Consider the following 17,982-nt stretch of genomic DNA (forward strand, 5'->3'; position numbering starts at 1 on the left):
AGATGGATGCACTTCTGGGGCTGAAAAATGTGAAATGCAGCAGAAGCAGGAGGAGGTCTGTGGCCACTTGAGGTTGTTTTTCCTTGTCTCCCTCCCTTGCTGGACAGGAGGTGCTATGAGCATTCAGGGATTCTTTGTTGGCATAGCAAAGTCTCCAGAAGGCAGCTGGGGAGAAATACCACTCCTTCCACCCAGTGTTCTAAAGCTCTGGGCTACATGGTACAACAAAGTTATCAAGAGTTGCTCTGTTACATAACACAACTCCCGAATGTGAGATGGGGTTAGAGGCTGGTAACACCAGGGGGGTTCCCTTGGAGTCCCTAGGGATCACTTTCTCTGCCGCTCCTTCCTCGGCAGCGGGGGTCTCCTCATGCTCTTTCCCTGCCCCAGCGTGGGAGGCTGAGCCTGCTGGAGCGTGTCTATCTGCCCTAGAGTCTCTTTCAGCATCTGTGCATCCCTGCACAGCTCCTTTAGGTGCTGCTATCCCCTGAATCCGGGCAGACCGGGCTGCATTTGCCTGCTGCCAGTGTGAGGGGAAGAAAGAGCAAGAGTTCATTAGGGCTTGACCTGAAATGATGTTTTGGCATTTCTGCTTCTTCTCACAGCTTTGGCAGGTGAGCAGCATCTCTGTCCCTGCCGCCTGCTGGCCCTTGGAATGCACACATGAGCCCAGGTATCACTTCTGGTGAACCCAAGTGGCCGCGTCAGTTTGAAAGGGCAGCTGTTGTTTCACTGTTAGCTTTCTAGGCTGGTTACAGCTCCTCCTGCCTGTACTACAGCCTGTGCTTGAAGACACAGACCAGCCATGATGCCTGGAGGAAAGGCATCAAAAGCTTGACAAAGGCTGAAGGGAACACTCTGATTACCCCTTTTCCCAAGAGGGTTCTTTAGCTGAAGTTGCTAAACAGGACCAGACTTGACACCCCGGCATGGGTTTGTGATTGTTTTATTTCTCGAGCCCTCAGTCCTGCGTGGGACTCAGTAACCAGGTGCTGCAGAGGCTCCGGCAAGGCATCAAAGACGCCTGCCCCGCACCCAAGGGTGGCGCAAGATCTCCTCCAGCGCTGGCCTGTCCGCAGGGTGCTTGGACAAACACCAGCGGATCAGATGTTGGCACTCTGGGGAGAGAAGCCAGAAAGCGCCGGTCACTTGCAGAAGGCTCCTGCCCAGCTGCTCCCGGCACCCACAGGGCCCGGGCCGTGCTGCGTGTGCTCAGAGCTGTGCCAGCCTCCTGGCTGACTCTGCCCTTTGCGGGACAGTGGCACGGCAGGACACGCGCCACCTCCTTCAGCCAAGCAGGCCACACCGACCACGTCGTCACGGGCTGCCTCCTGCGGCCAGCTCTTGAGGGCAGATGGGCCTCCCGCGCAGCTGCGTGAGGGCCACGCTGGGCTGCGCGGTGCCATCTGCCAAAGCCTGCCTTCTTGAGGCCAGACACCAACCTGGAGAGACCTGCTGCCAGAAGAAGAGCTGCCCCGACACGATGTCACGGTCCTCCTGGAAGGGCATGTTCCCGCAGACCATGACATACAGCAGCACGCCCAGGGACCAGATGGTTGCCGAATGGCCGTGGTAGCAGCCAAGGCAGATCCACTCGGGTGGGCTGTACATGTGTGTTCCTAGGGGAGACAGGTGGCGCTGTCCAGGGCTTCCAGAGCCTGGTGCCAGCCTCCTGGCGGAAGCAGGGGCTGCACCGGTGGCCACAACTTCCCCCCGAGGCCACCAGGCGTTCCCCAGCCAATTGGCCAAAGCCAAGAAACCATTTTGCAAGGCAAACAAGGCCAGCGGAGCAGCCCAAGCCCTTGGGGGCCTGCCAAGCCGAACGGCTGGGGCCTGGCTTTGGCAGCCCCCCTCTGTGGGCAGGGCTGGCAGCTGGCTCCTGGGGCACAGCATCTGCCCCGTGCCAAAGGGCAGCCGGCAGCCGGCTGAATGCCGCACCCCACAGCCCAGGAGGTAATGGGGCCGTGCAGTGCCTGGCACTGGGAGCAGGGCCCGGCCTGTGGGCTCACCGGCAAATCGCGTAAAGGCCTGCTCCTGGAGGAAGGTGCCACAACCGAAGTCGATGAGCTTCAGGTCGCCGCTCTCCGGGTCCACGAGGAGATTCTCTGGCTTGATGTCCCGGTGCAGGACGCCGCAGGCGGTGCAGTGCCGCACGGCCTCCAGCACCTGGCAGAAAAGCCAGCGCGCCATCTCCTCGCACAGGAACCCCTGCTCTAGCAGGAAGGCCAGGAGATCCTGCGATGGCTCCGGACGCTCCATCACCAGCAGGAAGCTGTCAGGCAGCTCAAACCAGTCAAGGAGCTGGATGATGTTGTGGCAGCCAGAGCCCACCTTCTCCATGAGCACGATCTCCATGGGAACACGGGTGCCGTCGGGCTGTGAGGAGGAGACAGTGCCTCCAGCAGGCCTGATACTGCCCTGTGGCTCCGCTGCCTCGTGCCTGGGATGCCCCAGTGCCCCCTTGGGCAGCCTCCCTGGTGCTTGGGCTTCCTCCCGCCCAGGGGATGCTTGGGGGGGTGCCCCCCTGCCCGGCCCCATCACCAGTGTTTGGCATCCCCGGGCCCGCGATGCTCCGGCTCGCACGCTGAGCCCACGCCCGCTCCCCCCGCCCTGCGCCGCCTCCCGCCCTGGGGCCCCGGCCTTATCCCTGCCCGCCACGCCCCGCTCTGTCGCGGTGGCCCCGCTCACTCACCAGCTCGTACCACTGCAGGACGCTCTCCCGGGCCACGCGTTTGATGGCCACCTGCAAGCCCACGAGAGACGGGGCTGAGCTCAAGCCCTGCCCCGCCCCGCCCCTGGCCCTCCTCCCCCGCCCCGCCGTCCCGGCCACTTACCGGACTCCCGTCTGAGAGGCGGATGCCCGAGAAAACAGTGCCGAAGCTACCGCTGCCCAGCTGAGGGCCCAGCTGGTACAGCTCCTGCAGCTTCTTCTTTTGCCCTGCGACCGAGACCGAGCCATCAGCCTTGCGCCCAGGGCCCCCCCGGCCAAGTGCCCGCGAGTGAAGCGAGCCGAGCCACCGCCGGCCACGTTGCTCTGACCTGCTTCCTGCTGCGCGCCGGGCAGCGGCCACCGCCTTGCAGCCGTCGGGCAGGGGAGCGGCAGAGCTGGGGCAGGGGAGCGCGCAGAGGCGGCTGCAGGAGCCGGAGGGCAGCGGGGCAGGGCGGCACCGTCGCTGTCCCCGGCGTCGTGGGCTGGACTCTGCTGTTGAGGACTGCCGGGGCTACAGCCCGAGGACTCGCACAGGGGGGTGTCAGGAGCAGCTGCAAACCAGGGAGGGGTTTTTTGAAGCCGTGGCATCAGAAGCACTGGAAACAGCCAGAGACTCTGCTGCTCTCAAGGGCCCTGGCCTGGCCTGTGGATGCCCCTCAAGAGCCCCGAGGGAGCCTCAGACAGCTCCTCAGAAGATCTCACCTGCTACCAGAAAGGCCTTCCTGGTAGTCGGTGGCCGTCTTGGAGCAGCTTCCTGGAGATGGAGGAACCTCCTGGGTCTCTTGAGGGTCGTCTCTGCCACCAGGCACGGGCTGTTGCCAGCTGGCACAGCCAGCACAGCGTCCTGGGAGCTGTGGGCCGGCAACTGCTGGCTCCAGCTGACTTGCTGCTCCGCCACCTGCCACCTGCTCCTGAGAAGGCTCTCCTGGATCGGGCTGGGCTCCCACTTGGACTTCTGGGCTTTCCCTGGCCACATCAGTTGTCAGGGTTGCGCCCGTATTGTTGAAGTCCGTGAGTCCAAGGGAGCTGGGAGACCTGTCCACAGGCTCTGCACCTTCTGCAGGCTGAGAGACCCCTTTAGACAACCCTCTAAGACCATAAAAGGACTTCCAGTAAGGGGCAGAGGTGGGTAAATTAGTTCTAGGAAAGTAATGTTTATGTATTAGCCCGGAAGCACCTTGTAATGAATGTGTATGATCCTGACGGAATAAACACCCGGTGTAAAGTTTCATGACACACATCTGCTTAGAGGAGACATCCTCTGCATGTAAATATTAGTCGTTAATCAACAGTAATACCGGCTCCAGGGAGGATCAGTGAGTGGTGTCACCACAGCCTGGCCACTTCCTGCACCTGATCCAGCAGTACTGAGCCTGCTGGCTCGGGCAGTTTTCCATTCACTTGGCCGCTCACTCGGTCCGTACCTCACCAGTCCGGCTGTAAGGAGACTGTGTGGCTGTTGAATGGTTTGCAGTGTCAGCAAAACCCTCCCTGGTCCCCCATTATTCACAGAGTCCATCAGGTCGACCAGCCATGATTTCCCCCGTGGTAAATCTGTGCTGGCTCTTCCCAGTGCCCTTCCCTCGCAGTTGCTTGAAAGGGTGTCCAGGACCATTTGCTCCATCACCTTCCCAGGGATTCCAAAGGAGCTGATTAGCCTGTAGTTCTTCAGATCCTCTTCTGTGCCCATCTTTAAGACTGGTGTAACACTCTTTGCTGTTCTCAGGAACCTCCTTCAATGGCCAGGCTTTTTTGAAGATGACAGACAGCTCCTGTAGCTTCCTCTGGTCCTCAGACCTGGTGGATGCCTGGCTCAAGAGCTCCCTGACTATTCTCCCCCTCCCCTACTGCTTCCACAGCAATGTCTGTTCACTCCTTCTGGATAACTTGATTCTTCTTCCACAATTTTTTCTTCCACATTCCTCCTTTCTGAGATGAGGTTGATCACAAGTTCCCCGCTCAGTTGATCTCCTGTCAGCCAGGGCTGTGATTCTGCTTTTCACCTTGCTAAGTTACCTTATTCTAAACTAGGACCTCAACCCCTGACCTTCTCATCCTCAGCCAGTTCTTGAGTGTTTCCAGGATCAAGAATTCCTCCCACTGGGAGGGTGGCCGAGCACTGGTGCAGGTGCCCAGGGAGGTGGTGGAGTCTCCATCCCTGGAGAGATTCAAAAGCCGCCTGGACACCTCCTGGGCAGCCAGCTCTGGGTGGCCCTGATGGAGCAGGGGGCTGGGCAAGGTGACCTCCAGAGGTGCCTCCAGCCTCCCCCAGCCTGAGATTCTGTGACTCGGAGAAAAAACAGGTTGCAGTTTCCTAAGGACAAATGCAAAAGCTCCACATGTGGCAGGATTCTCCTGCCCTCACCAAAGTGGTTCATGTCACGTGTCTCCCATCTGCAGATTCCTCCCTGGAGTGAGGATGCCCCTCAAGGTCACTCCTTGAGGCTGACAGAAATATTTGCCCACGGTCATTGGTTTGGGTGAGAAGCATCAATCTTTAATTATTAATTGGTTTTGCTGGCTTGAATATAACTGCTTCCATGTTGCTTCAAATATAATGCACTCTACCGGAAGTTATAGTTCTCTGTACTGGGTAGTCAATAACTCTGATAAAGGTCTTTTTGTGTAGTCGTAATAAACACTTTATTTTTCTATAAATATATCCTTCATCCTATGGAACACAGTTGTATAAAGGTTCAATTACACCTATTATCCTACAATCCTACAATTACACCTGCAATCCTTTAAACATAAACTATGGACAAAATCCGAGGCTACGACTGCATGCAGCTGCACCCTGTCTCCTCTCTGACAAGCCTAGGAAGTAAGGAGGTCCTTGTGACTCAACGAGAGCATCTCCTGCCTGCTCCCTGCACAGCTCTCCAGGGGTTCCTGCCGGTCTCGGGCCAGCTGTGACTGCAGCAAGGACACCTGAAAGAGGCAGAAAGCCCAGCTCAGACAAGCCCACGTGGGCAGGAGCATCCGCAGCCCCACGGTACCGGCTGTGGGGGCAGACACAGCCTCCAACTCCAGCCCTCACCAACACTCTGCCCTTGGGGAAGGGGAAAGGAACAGGCTCCCACACTGCCCCTGAACGGAGCTCAGATGATCAACAAGTCCAGTTCATGGCTGGCAAACCCTTCCCTCATACAACCCTCAGCCACCACAGGTCTGGGAGAGAGAGTTCCGACAGGATTTAGGAACCCAGCTCTGATTCCCAAAGCACGCATTCTGGCCACTGACCCCTTTCTCCACAGGCTGTGCCTCAGCACGGGGGCTGCAGCTCCCCTGAGCTACTGGAGGACTCTTGTCTTTCAGAGGTTGATGCATTTTTCTGGTCAGACTGGGAGACAGGCAATGTAAAGTAGTCTGGGGGGAACACTCTCCAAAAAGTTCTGATTCTCCTCCCTTCATGTTCATCCTGCAGGTTGGATGGGAGAAAGGGTCACAGAAACCTGTCAGCAAACATGGGGCAAAAGGACCTCTGGACATCAAGGCAAGGAGATCTCTGCTCACAGACCCTCAATTGCACCAGACAGCACTGGGGGCAAAGAGCTCTCGCTGGGGGCTGTGCAGGAGAGGCCAGTGTGTGTCCGGGGACACGGGGCCAGGGAGGGAGGCAGCGGAGTGAAGGTGCCTTTGTGAAAGCCATGGGCTGCCACAACAGAGAGAACAAACAAAGGGGTGTGCCCACAGCAGGGACAGGGAGAGGCAAGGAAACAAGCAGAGGACTCCAAAGCACTGCCTGGGCACACGAGTCATGATCCAGAGGAGCCTGAGGCTCTGCAGAGGCAGTGAAAGCCCACTTTACCTCAAAAGTTCTCCTGAGCTCACGCTTCTCTGGCTTGTCTGCTGCTGCTGCTGCAACCTGGTCCCGCACACATTCCACACCCCTCCTGGAGTGCTCAGACAGCCGCTTGCCCTCTGCTCCAACAGCCTGCTGGGTATTCAGAGAGGAGATGATTCCCTTATTTCAAACACCACAAGAGCTGTCCCTCAGAAATCTCCATCTCGGGAAGCATCCTCGAAGCTCCAGCAGTGCAGCTGCTCTTCAGCCCTCGCTACAGAACTCTGCTCACTTCAGTCCATCACTCTGCTCACCTGCTCCATTCCTTTCCACACCAAATCCAACCCACACATGTTGCCTGCCCTTGCCTGGGCACGGGAGAAGCAATTCCCCATGCCCAGCTTTTGGCCTGGAGCTGATTTGAACAGCAGCTCCAGAGCTGCCTCAGTCGTTCCAGGCGTGCCAGCAAACAATCTGGCAGCCAATGGTCTCTGGCTGGAGCCAGGCAGACACACAAGGCTGCCTGCTGCAGCCCGGGCTGCTTTGCCCAAGCAGGCCTAGACTGACAGGGATCTAGAATCCCACCTCTTCATGGGAAACTTCATTGGAATCTTTGAGAGACGTTGCAGTGGACTGAAGATCAATGCCAGTGCCTACCTGGGGATGACTCTTTCCCTGCAGAAAGGCTGAGTGTTTCTTCAGAGCCTCTTTGGCAATTTTACACTTGGCCAGTGGAGCACACAGGACTTGAGCGTTTCCTCTGCCTTCCTTTAAAGCAGCAGCCCCATGCTCCAACTCCTCCTGTTTTCTTTCATTTTCAGCGTCCAATTGTTGCATTGTTTCCTTTCTTGGAATTTCAAGTGTTTTCATTTCATTCTTCTTTTTCAGATCCCTCATCTGCTCCTCGTACAATTCCCATTCACGCTGCCAAAACAGGGAGGTCACTCATTCCCTCTCTCAGTTTGCTTTTCATACCAGATCGGGACTCCTGCCACAGGCAGGCAAAGGCTGCCCCTCTCTCTCTGCCTCTTGGGATGCCTCAGACCTTTGCTGGGACCGCCCTTGACGCTGAGTCTTTCCCAGCTCACTCAGCCCATCCCAGCTCCCTTTCTGCCCTTCCCCGACCTCTTGCAGCTCCACTCGAGTGTTCCTTTGGGGAGCAGCTGCCAGAACTGCAGCCAGGATTCCAAGTCCACGCTAAGCAGGATTTAGGCGGTGCCATGAGGATGTGCTCTCCAGCAGGGAGAAAGGGAAGAGCAGACACCCCCAACATTTCATTCCCTGCAGCTGGGGTGACAGGAGTGGTTTTTGAGCTCTCCTGTGTAGAGTTTCCATGGCACCATCCCCGAGAGCCCCACTGCCCTCTCTTGGAGCAGCAATGGCCACATCAGTCTGTCATTCTCTGCTGCCACTCAGGACGAGTTCTCCCCTTGCAGGCACACGTCCTTATCTGCATCAGCACTTTGCTTTTCTCTCTTTTCTCCCCACTGGCTGCTCTCTGATGGCCAAGGCCAAACACCTTTCTATTAACAGCAAACTTGGCCTTCTCACCTCTCGTTCCAGGTCCAGGTATTTGAAATCTGGACGTGGGTTTGGACACGAGGAATTGCCCAGACCATGCAATGTCCATAGAGACAGTGTGGACATTGAGAACTACAGGGCACAAAACTCCAGCATGGAGGAAAACCAGCAGCCTCAGCACTAACTGGCTTTGGCATGACTACGACATCTTTTCCTCCTTATTCAGAAGAATGCAGTTTGAAAAGCTCAGCTGGAAAGAGGTGCTCCTTAGAACTATTAACACAAGGGCCAAACATAGCTAGGAAATGGCCCTTCATGGCATCTGCCGTTCTCACCAGCACATCCTTCCTTTCCTTCTCCAGGCTCTCCAGTTTCCTCTGCAGAGATGCCACCTCCTGACAAAGAGTCACACCCTCTTCCTTCAGGGCAATGGCCTCTTTCTCCAGGGCAGTTTCTCGAGAGGTCTTCTGGTGTTCTGCCCTCCACATCGCTGCAGCAGGAAGGAGAAGGAGAATGAGAACAGCAAAGCAAAGGCAAACTGATGTGCATCCTGCAGGGACAACAGCACTGTCTTCTTGGCCTGCCTGTGTTTGCCAGCCCCTAAGGCCGCAAGGGCTTCCAAAGATGACAGAAATGAAGAAGAAAAAAGCAGGAATCCAAGGGGCAAGGTTCAGAGGAATAGGAAAGTGTCTTTCCTCTTGGGCTTGTGCAGAGTGAGCAGTCCAAGAGAGACAAAGGAGCGGGGATGCCTGTGCAGCCCTGCTCCAGAGAGGCCAATAGCCTGGGGGCTCTGGCAGGGCCTGGAGTTGGGGGGAATCGAGCTGAGGCATCCAGCTACAGCTCCTCAGCACAGACACAGCACCTGAAAGGCACCACCTGTGCACGGGATCAGCCATAGCACAGCCAGATGGCACTGCCAGCCACGGCATCTTTCTCGAGAAAAAGCTTTCACTGGCACTGGATGGAGAAATCTCCTGCTGGTTGTTCTTCCCCTCTGCCATCTCTGGGCACTTTTCCTCTGCATGGGATCAGAGAGCCCTGCTGGCAAGACAGGATGGGGCAGTGGGTGCGAGAGGAGAAGCTCTACCTTGCTCACTTTCCTCCAACTCCTGCTGCAGCTCCTGGTTGCGAGCCTTCAGATGGTCTATCTGAGCCTGCACCTCCCTCAGCTCCAGCTCCAAAGTCTTACACTGCGTGGCCATGGCCTCTGCTCTTTCCTCAGAGCTCTGGAGCCTCACATGCAGCTCAGACCCCTCAGTTTCCAGCTCCTGCTTCTCCTGAGTAGGCTGGGGAGCCGCCTTCTCGATCACTGCTTCCAGCTCGGCCGGCATCTGGAAGATGGATGCACAGAGCCTCAGGGACAGGGCTGCTCCTGAGGCAGCAGAGCAGGCAGTAGAGCAAGCAACAAAGGAGAAATGATTTCAGGCAAAAAACATGCCCAAAACAGAAGGCACAGAGCCAAGGATTCCAGTGGAAACAAGTGTCCGGAAAATAGGGAAAGGGAGCCAATGGGCATCCTTGAGGCTGCAGCTCTGAACACCGGCTGAACTGGCTGCGCTGGAAGTGCCCTCCCCAGCCTGCCATAGCCACGTCTGTGTGCCCACATTGCTCGGTGCCCAGCACAGGCACCAACTCCATCTGGGACAACACTGCTAACAGAGGGATGGAGAAGCTCCAAAGGAGTCTGCTGCTGCTTCTCCTCCCACATTTCCTGCTGGGACCCGGGAGAGAACGGAGGAAAACATCGGCAGCAGACACCAGATCCAGCCTTGGCCTGTGGGTGCAGCAGCACCCCGGGGCAGAACACGGCAGCAGTGGATGCTGCTGGGAGGAGAAAGCAGTTGGGGCCTCCAAGCCAAAGGTGATGATGTGTGTCCCTGGAGAAGAGGACGCCAGGGCACAGATTACCTGGGCGTTGAGCTTCAGCACTTGTCCTGTGCGGTTTGCACAGAGCTGCTCGGCCTCGCGAAGAGCAGAACGAAATTGAGACACCTGATTGTTCAGTGCCTGGTTCTTTTCTTCCAGTGTTCTGAGGCACAGGTTCTTTTCCTCCAGAGACAGAAGCAGCCTAAAAGGGAAGCATGCAACTCATTACTACACGGTATCACATTTTAGGAACTCTTAGGACTCGCACCACCTCGGGGAAAACTGCTCTGTCTGATGAGGTTTGTCTAAACAACGTGGCTGTTTGTTTGTTCCCCCTGCAGTCACAGCCCAGCATGTGCCCACTCTGCTTTTATTCATGAAAGAATGGGGAGTTCCTGCCTACATGTCCTACCTTCTTCTTGAGATGGGAATGTGAATATAGACCTAACAAAGTCTTGCCATGAAGAGATTAGGGGAGAGGAAGAGTTTTCTTCTGACTACGCAGGCTCCAAGGGGGAAAGGTTTGGTCAACATGGAAGAGACATTTCCTTGCCCCATCTTGTATGTCCAGGTAGGAGGAGCAGCACCCTACAGCCAGAGGATCTCGGGGAAGTTCCCTAAGATTTACCAGCACCCATCCTACTTCCAGCTGGAGAAACAAAGGCCGATAGCAGAAGTGGCAACAGAGCCTTGGAGCACAACCTGATGGAAGATGCAGAAACCTGCAGGCAAGCAAGAGGGCCCTGCCCTTTCTTTGTCTTCTTCTCGAAAGAAGAATCCTGTGGCACTGAAGACCGGCAGGACTTGGTCAGCTGGAGGGGCCCCGCTAACCTTGGTCTTGTCTCTTGCATTCTTTGCACAGTCAGTATTGCCTGTGACTCTGGAGGCTGGCAGGGACCCTGCTTGAGCCCCCCCAGGCACCTGGGGGCATTTTCTGAGGAACGATGCAACAGAGACATTCTTGGTTCTTGGGTGCCTTTGAGGGGAATCTGGCCTAGGTCAGCAATCAGGGCCTTGAGATGGTTCTGCCAAGCAAAGGCATCAGGATGCCAGGCTGCTCCAGATCCCAAAGGCTTCAAGTTACAGGACCCAAGGCGGAGCTGCTGGATGTGTCCAGCTCCTTACACTGCAGCTTGGGCAGTGTTAGCACACCCACCTCACAACAGAACACACCCCTAGAGGGAAAGAGCTACTCCAAAAGCCTTTGTCTTCAGAAAAACTCTAACTGAAGGCTTGAAAGAAAAGAAAATGAAACACAACATCCAGATAACGAGACGCGTCTGCACGGAGAGTTCAGAACTCTGCCACATAGGAAATGCTGCCAGAGCCCCTGGCCAGTGCAAAGATGGCAAAGAGGGAATCCATTCCCACAAGGCAGAGTCCCACAGGCTTTCATTTACCTGGCTTTTTCCTTCTCTAGGGTGTTCAAGGAAGCCCAAAGTCCCGAATTTTGGCGTGCCACTTCTTCCCATTGACTCCTTTCCATCTCCAAGTTCTTCAGGTGCACTTGCAGCTCCTTGTTCTGATGTTCTGCCTCCTCCAGCATCTTCTGGAGCTGCTCAACCTGCAACAGCTTCTGCCTTGACTGCTTCTGGGCCTCCCTCACATCTTGCTGGGCTCTCTGAACAATCGTTGCCTGGGACTCTCTGGAGGCTGCCAGCTGAGATGTCAACTCTCCCACCTCCAGTCAAACAGAACAAAGCAGTCAGAGGCTACAGCCACAGCCTGTCACTGTCAGCCACAGCAGAGGCTGTGAGAAAAGGCAAAGGCCAACTTTCCATTTCTCCCTGTCCTCAGAGCACCAGATTCACAATGCATACGGACAACTTGTTTCAATCTCTACGTGGCCCACCAAGGGCACCTGAAAAAGCACCTCCCACACCAAGGCCAGCAAGAAGAGGCCAGCAGGAATCCGTGCTGATGGTTGCTGGCCAACAGCCCAGAGGACTAGCCCAGCTGTCCAGGGCAGCAGCTGAGATTCAGCAGAGCACCGAGGGTCCTTCAGAGCAGCTGCCAAGGAGCCCAGAGCACGAGGCAGCCCCAGGGACCACCCCAGCAGCTGCTGCTCTGCCATGGAAAAGCAAGAAGGGCACAGACCCCCTGCTGGATGCTGCGGTGCCACTGCTCTTTCACTCACCTGCTTTTGTAGAGCCTCCCTCTGCTCAAGGAGGAGATTCATTTCCTCTTTGATGCCTCGTAATTCTTCCTTGTGCCTCTTCTGCGCTGCCTGGATTCCCCTCCGAGCTTTCTGCAGCTCAGCTTGCAGCTTTGCCTGGATGGTCTGGCAACAAAATGCAGAGCAACTTCCTGCGACCTGCCCTCAGGCTCAGCTTTTCCCACTTGCTCTCTCAAAATCCCATTCCTTCAGCGACTTCTTTTGGCTTCTCTACCCAGCTCTGCTTCCATTGTAAGCCTTGCTTCCCGGGCCTGAGCTCTGGAGCTTGCCAGGCTCTGTGCTGCCAGGGCCTGAAGCAGCCCTTGCCTCCTGACTCCCAGCACCTGCCTTTTGTGCCTTTGCCACTGCCCTGCACTCTGTTCCCTGCCTGCTCAGACTTACCTGCCCCTTCTCTTGCTGCTCTTTCACCTCCTGCCTGAGCTGCTGCACCTGCTGGCAGGCTTGGCTTAGCTGTCCCCGAGTTTGGAGCAGTGTCTCTGATAAAGAATTCTTCTCCTTCTGCTTTTCCAGCAGGACCTGCACAGAAGGAAAGAGCAGAGGGCTTGACACTTCCCCTGCAAACTCTGTGTGGCAAGAGGCAAAGACTGATGGGCTCACGCGCTCTCAGAGCACTCGGCTGCTGCTCCCCTGGGCCACTGTCTGCCCTGGGGGGGACACAGCTTCCCAGAGAGTGACTTAGAACACAGCCCAGGAGACATCTCTGGGTTGCTGTTCAGAAATACTCCAGGCGAGTCTTTAAAAAGATTTGTCTCTTGTCAGCGTTCCCGCTGCGCCCTCCCTGTGCCCACAAAAGAAAAGTCCTACAAACTCAGTTTGGCTATGGACACCGACCAGTACACACCAAAAGAGGACCCTTAAGAGAACAGTGAAGATCCTCCGAGGTAAGTCTTAGGAAAACAGAGCACAAGAGCAGCACAAAAATCCCAACGGAAAGCTGATGTTTCTGCCGGGCTTCCTGTGAGAGGGCTCATTCCTGGGCCCAAAGATAGCCCTGTTCACCTTTCACCTCCCCAAATTCAATGTAGAAGACATGGAGGGCATGCTCCACACAGCCCCATAGCCTGCCATCTCCCACAGCTCCAGCCTTGCAAAAAATCACACCAATTCTCCTTGCACAATCATTACCTCTCGCTCGGCATTTTCAAATCTAGTTTGTTCCTCTTGTCTTTGAGCCTGCAGGGTGGCAACTTTCTGCCTCATCTCAAACAGCACCTTCTGGTGCTCCTGCTCTCTCTCTGCCTTCTCTTTTCCCCATTGCTGCAGCATCTCCTGTATGTCTGCATGGTACCTTTCCCGCTCAATTGCCTGAGGAGGGGAGGAAAAATCTTCAAGTTGAAGTCCCCAGGCAAGCTCCTCGCTGAAAAACGTGAAGCTTCATCCCTCCCACAAACCCCAACCTGAAAAGACAACAGCACTGGCTCTCTGCTCTCCAGAAACCGTGTCCTGTCAGGGAATTTAAAAGGAGGCTCAGCAGGTGCAAGGATCCCAGAACCATGGAATCATTTCTGTTGGGAAAGACCTGCACAAGCATTGAGTCCAACCATTCAGAAAAGGAGGTGTCACCTTCTGGCACCCTGATGCCCCAGTCACAAGGACTGAAGGACCGGGGCCTGTTCCATTTGCTTCCAGCCCAAAGCTAATCCCTCTGTCCACCGTGGGAGCACAGCAAGACAGGAACCGAGTTCCCACGCCTGCAGCCAGCAGCACTGTTGGCATCTGCTCCACGCTGGCATCTGCTCCGTGGCAGGTGGGACTCGGGGAAGATCCTGCCCTGGGCCGCCACGCTTTGGGTGGGCACTGCCCAAGCTGCTCTGGAACTCGCCTTACGCCCTCACGGAAGCCGTGGCTGCATTTACTGGCCCAGCACCATCCTGTGGGTCTTCACGCGCCTCCAAGTCCGAGCCGCCGCCTCTCCTGCCCGGCCCAGCAGCGGGAGGCCTCTGGCAGAGGACTGCTGCCCTTTCACACCCTCAGGCTCTGCTGGTGCTAAACCAGCCCCCAGGGCCAGCTTGGACAATTCAGAAGCGTATTGTCACCTACCAGGTCTTGCAGGAGCTTGTTTATTTCCACCTGCTGAGCAGTTCCCTGAAGCCTGAGGCTTTCGTGACACTGCTGCTCTACCTGCAAGAGCTGTTGTGCTGTGTCTTCCTGCTCCTGCTTCCTGAGAGCTCTCTCTGCTTCCAGCTCACGTTGGAGGCACTTCACTTCTCCTGCAAACACGACCAACAGCAAGATTCAGAGTCTTTACTGCCTTTACTGACTCAGGCCCTTTCAGTGTCAGCGTAGGAGGGCCCTGCCTCCAGCGCCACCGCTCCTCAGAAGCCCTGCAGACAGAGGAGGCTTTACAGCAGCTTCTCTAGGTGGGGCGGCACCACAAACAAAGCACACGAGGTTCTCACCTTGTAGCGCCTCCTTGGCCTGTGTGACTGTGAGCACTTGAGCCTCCAGATGGTTGCTGGTGATCTCCAGCTGGGATATCTGCTGCTGAGCAGCAAACAGGCTGGATTCCAGGCTCTCCTTCGCTGACCTACAGGTTGCAAATACGGAGAGACATGAGCTGCTCGCTCCTGACACTCCCGGGCAGTTATTCCAGGACAACGTGGCTCAAGATGCCCAGGCCTGAGAATGCAAAACGGGTCGCATGGAAACTTGTACAGAGAAGGCCCATTTGTGCCATTTCAGTAGCAAAGCAGGGCCCTCTGAGGGAGTGCCCAGGCCTTCCTTATGGCCTGGCACAGCACAGACAGCCCAGCCCAACGTGACCTCAACAGCCGAACCTTCAGCTGCTCTTCCTGACCTATGACCCTGGCTAGCTGTGCCCACACAGGCTGGGCCGAGGAGCAAAAGCCCAGCCTCTGCTCACAGCCCTTCTCTCATCAGCACTTCCAAGCTGCTCTGCAGGGGGACAGAACAGACTCTCGTCCTGGCTCACTCCTGACTTGTTAACTCTCTTCATCATGGACATAAAGGTACATAATTTTCCAGACACTCTGTATTTAAGAGACTTCAGAACTACTTTGCATGATACAGTAAAATCTCATGGTCATGGCAGCACTTGTAAAAATTCAGAACACCATGTTGTCTGAACAACAACTACCTGAATGCAGAGACTGCAGTTTAAGCTCCTGCACGGTCAAGGAATAGACTTGCCACCTTTCTTTTAGTGTTGCCAGCTAAGCAGGCAGTAGCCCAAGTCTTGTCCTTCTTTGGAGAGTGAGAGGGACCATCCAAAAGGACCTTGGCAGGTTTGACAGGTGGGTGCCCATCAACACAGCAAGAATCCCCAGGGGCTGTCAACAATTCCAAAGAGGTTTCCCTGCTGCTCTCTAAGCAGCTCTAGGTCCTGCCTCACACTTCTCAAGAGTGTGCTTGGAAGCAGAAGGCCCTCAGCATTTTCAGCAGGAGCCTCTGGCTTCCCCCTGAATGGCAGCATGCTACTGCCAACATCCCAAGGTCAGAGCCTGGAGTTCTGAAGATGAAGCTTCAGTTCTGAAGATCAGGATTGTGTCAAGCTACTTAGGAAGGAAAGAGGGATGTTCAATGCCCAGCACAAGGAACTAAACCCAAGAGAAACTTGAGGTTTCACTCAACAGCTGCATGGTTTAAGTACTACTCAATTCAGGGCCGGGTGGCTTGCTTTTGACTTCCCACACGAGTGTGCTTGGCGGCACAAACAGGAGCCCAAGGCTCACAACAGCTTTGCTGGCTTTAGATGTCAGAAAAATAACCTTCACATTGTGGCATATTTCTTTTTCTTGAGACTTCCATTTTCTGTCCATGCAAGGTAAAAGCATCCGGAAAGGGTCTCCTCCCTGCCTTTACCTGGTCTCTGCCAGCTGCTTGGAAAGGTCTTGTTGGTGACGCTCCATGGCTGCCAGTCGGCCCTCAAGGGCAGCCTTCTCCCGGCCCAGCAGCTCCTTCTCTCTGCACACCTGGGCCAGTGCGTGCCCTTGGCCAGAGGGCTCCTGGTGCAGCTGCTCCAGAGCCCTGCTCAATGACTCTTGCTCCTGGGAAACCTGGAAGCAGGACAAGGTACAGCTCGAGCCCTTCCTCAGGAGCCCTGTGCAGAGCCAGCCAGTGCCACCTCGCAGGCAGCCAGAGGACAGGGAGCTCCCGTGCTCTGGGCTCAAAGTTTCACAGCATCTGCCCTCTGCAGCTCCGATACCCTGGGCTGCCAAAAGCCTCTGGCACTGTTACCTTGGAAGTGCTGTGTCAGGCCCTGCTGGCTTGCCTGGCACCAGATTGCTCCTTCCCAACAAACATCCCTGCCCCAAATTCTGTGTTGTCACCCAAAAATACTGCATCTTCCACAACTGCCAATACACTTGACTCTAAGCACCAGCAGTGCAGCTGCTGTTCAGCCCTCGCTACAGAACTCTGCTCACTTCAGTCCATCACTGCTCACCCCCACGTGTTGCCTCCCCTTGCCTGGGCAAGGGAGAAGCAGATCCCCATGCCCGGCTTTTGGCCTGGAGCTGATCTGAACAGCAAGCTCCTGCACAGCCAGCCCAGGGACAGGGAGCAAACTCTCCTTCTCCCAAACTTCAGAGCATTCCACATGGGAGCAGAGCACAATGTGGGCAACGAAGCCCACGGGGAGAATGAGCCTTCAAGCACTGCTGAGGCCACGAAACTCCTCCAACTCTTCTTTCCTGACACCACGGGCTTGTGGCTGCTGGGCTGGCTGGCAGCAGAGAGCCAGCTGCTCCCACCTCCTGCTGGCTCTGCAGCGGGTGCAGCCACAGCAGCTCCAGCACGGTGCCCTCTGTCTGCTCTGGAGCAGAGGAGCTGCCAGCCCTGGGAGCAGCGCTCAGGGCTTGCCTGGCTTGGGGAAAACAGCTCAGCTCACAGCTGCTACTCTGCTTTCTGAGGGACATGTGCCTTGCCAAGGGTTGTGTTCCTCCCACCAAGGAAGATGATGTTCTCACCTGTCCAGAAGTCGACCTGCTGTGCTGGGAAGACGGGGGAGCATCCACTCTAATGGTATCCGAGAGGTAAACATTCCCAAAGATTCTCTGGACACTCCTCCCTTCAGGTTCCACCTGCAGGTTGGATGGGAGAAAGGGTCACAGAAACCTGTCAGCAAACATGGGGCAAAAGGACCTCTGGACATCAAGGCAAGGAGATCTCTGCTCACAGACCCTCAATTGCACCAGACAGCACTGGGGGCAAAGAGCTCTCGCTGGGGGCTGTGCAGGAGAGGCCAGTGTGTGTCCGGGGACACGGGGCCAGGGAGGGAGGCAGCGGAGTGAAGGTGCCTTTGTGAAAGCCATGGGCTGCCACAACAGAGAGAACAAACAAAGTGGTGTGCCCACAGCAGGGACAGGGAGAGGCAAGGAAACAAGCAGAGGACTCCAAAGCACTGCCTGGGCACACGAGTCATGATCCAGAGGAGCCTGAGGCTCTGCAGAGGCAGTGAAAGCCCACTTTACCTCAAAAGTTCTCCTGAGCTCACGCTTCTCTGGCTTGTCTGCTGCTGCTGCTGCAACCTGGTCCCGCACACATTCCACACCCCTCCTGGAGTGCTCAGACAGCCGCTTGCCCTCTGCTCCAACAGCCTGCTGGGTATTCAGAGAGGAGATGATTCCCTTATTTCAAACACCACAAGAGCTGTCCCTCAGAAATCTCCATCTCGGGAAGCATCCTCGAAGCTCCAGCAGTGCAGCTGCTCTTCAGCCCTCGCTACAGAACTCTGCTCACTTCAGTCCATCACTCTGCTCACCTGCTCCATTCCTTTCCACACCAAATCCAACCCACACATGTTGCCTGCCCTTGCCTGGGCACGGGAGAAGCAATTCCCCATGCCCAGCTTTTGGCCTGGAGCTGATTTGAACAGCAGCTCCAGAGCTGCCTCAGTCATTCCAGGCATGCCAGCAAACAATCTGGCAGCCAATGGTCTCTGGCTGGAGCCAGGCAGACACA

At 56.1% G+C, this 17,982-nt stretch overlaps 2 protein-coding genes across 2 annotated transcripts in view; both read right to left on the bottom strand.

The window, feature by feature from the left end:
• Positions 1-1,014: 1,014 nt before the first annotated feature.
• LOC138101665 (serine/threonine-protein kinase pim-1-like) lies at positions 1,015-5,088 on the bottom strand. Its single transcript, XM_068999438.1, has 6 exons — positions 5,076-5,088; positions 2,835-2,938; positions 2,703-2,743; positions 2,010-2,407; positions 1,443-1,619; positions 1,015-1,118 (listed from the first exon to the last, which is right to left on the bottom strand). The coding sequence occupies exons 1-6, from the start codon at positions 5,086-5,088 to the stop codon at positions 1,015-1,017; spliced, it is 837 nt and encodes a 278-aa protein (XP_068855539.1).
• Positions 5,089-5,975: 887 nt separating this feature from the next.
• The window catches only part of LOC138101659 (centrosome-associated protein CEP250-like), a 69,763-nt gene continuing 57,756 nt past the window's right edge, over positions 5,976-17,982 (bottom strand). The window contains exons 26-33 of the mRNA XM_068999433.1: positions 15,883-16,076; positions 14,497-14,587; positions 12,022-12,150; positions 11,285-11,565; positions 9,927-10,086; positions 9,106-9,349; positions 8,354-8,508; positions 5,976-6,131 (exon numbers count right to left, since the gene is read on the bottom strand). Of these exons, the coding sequence (XP_068855534.1) occupies positions 5,976-6,131; positions 8,354-8,508; positions 9,106-9,349; positions 9,927-10,086; positions 11,285-11,565; positions 12,022-12,150; positions 14,497-14,587; positions 15,883-16,076 (1,410 nt within the window). The remainder of the gene's footprint in view (positions 6,132-8,353; positions 8,509-9,105; positions 9,350-9,926; positions 10,087-11,284; positions 11,566-12,021; positions 12,151-14,496; positions 14,588-15,882; positions 16,077-17,982) is intronic.

This window comes from Aphelocoma coerulescens, unplaced genomic scaffold (genome assembly GCF_041296385.1).
Source record: "Aphelocoma coerulescens isolate FSJ_1873_10779 unplaced genomic scaffold, UR_Acoe_1.0 HiC_scaffold_39, whole genome shotgun sequence".
NCBI lineage: Eukaryota > Metazoa > Chordata > Aves > Passeriformes > Corvidae > Aphelocoma > Aphelocoma coerulescens.

Coding starts and splice junctions, on each gene's coding strand:
- LOC138101665 (XM_068999438.1), bottom strand. Junction 2,744..2,834: donor GCCTCTCAGACGGGAGTCCG/GTAAGTGGCCGG, acceptor GTGGGCTTGCAG/GTGGCCATCAAACGCGTGGC. Junction 1,119..1,442: donor CTGGCAGCAGGTCTCTCCAG/GTTGGTGTCTGG, acceptor TTCTCTCCCCAG/AGTGCCAACATCTGATCCGC.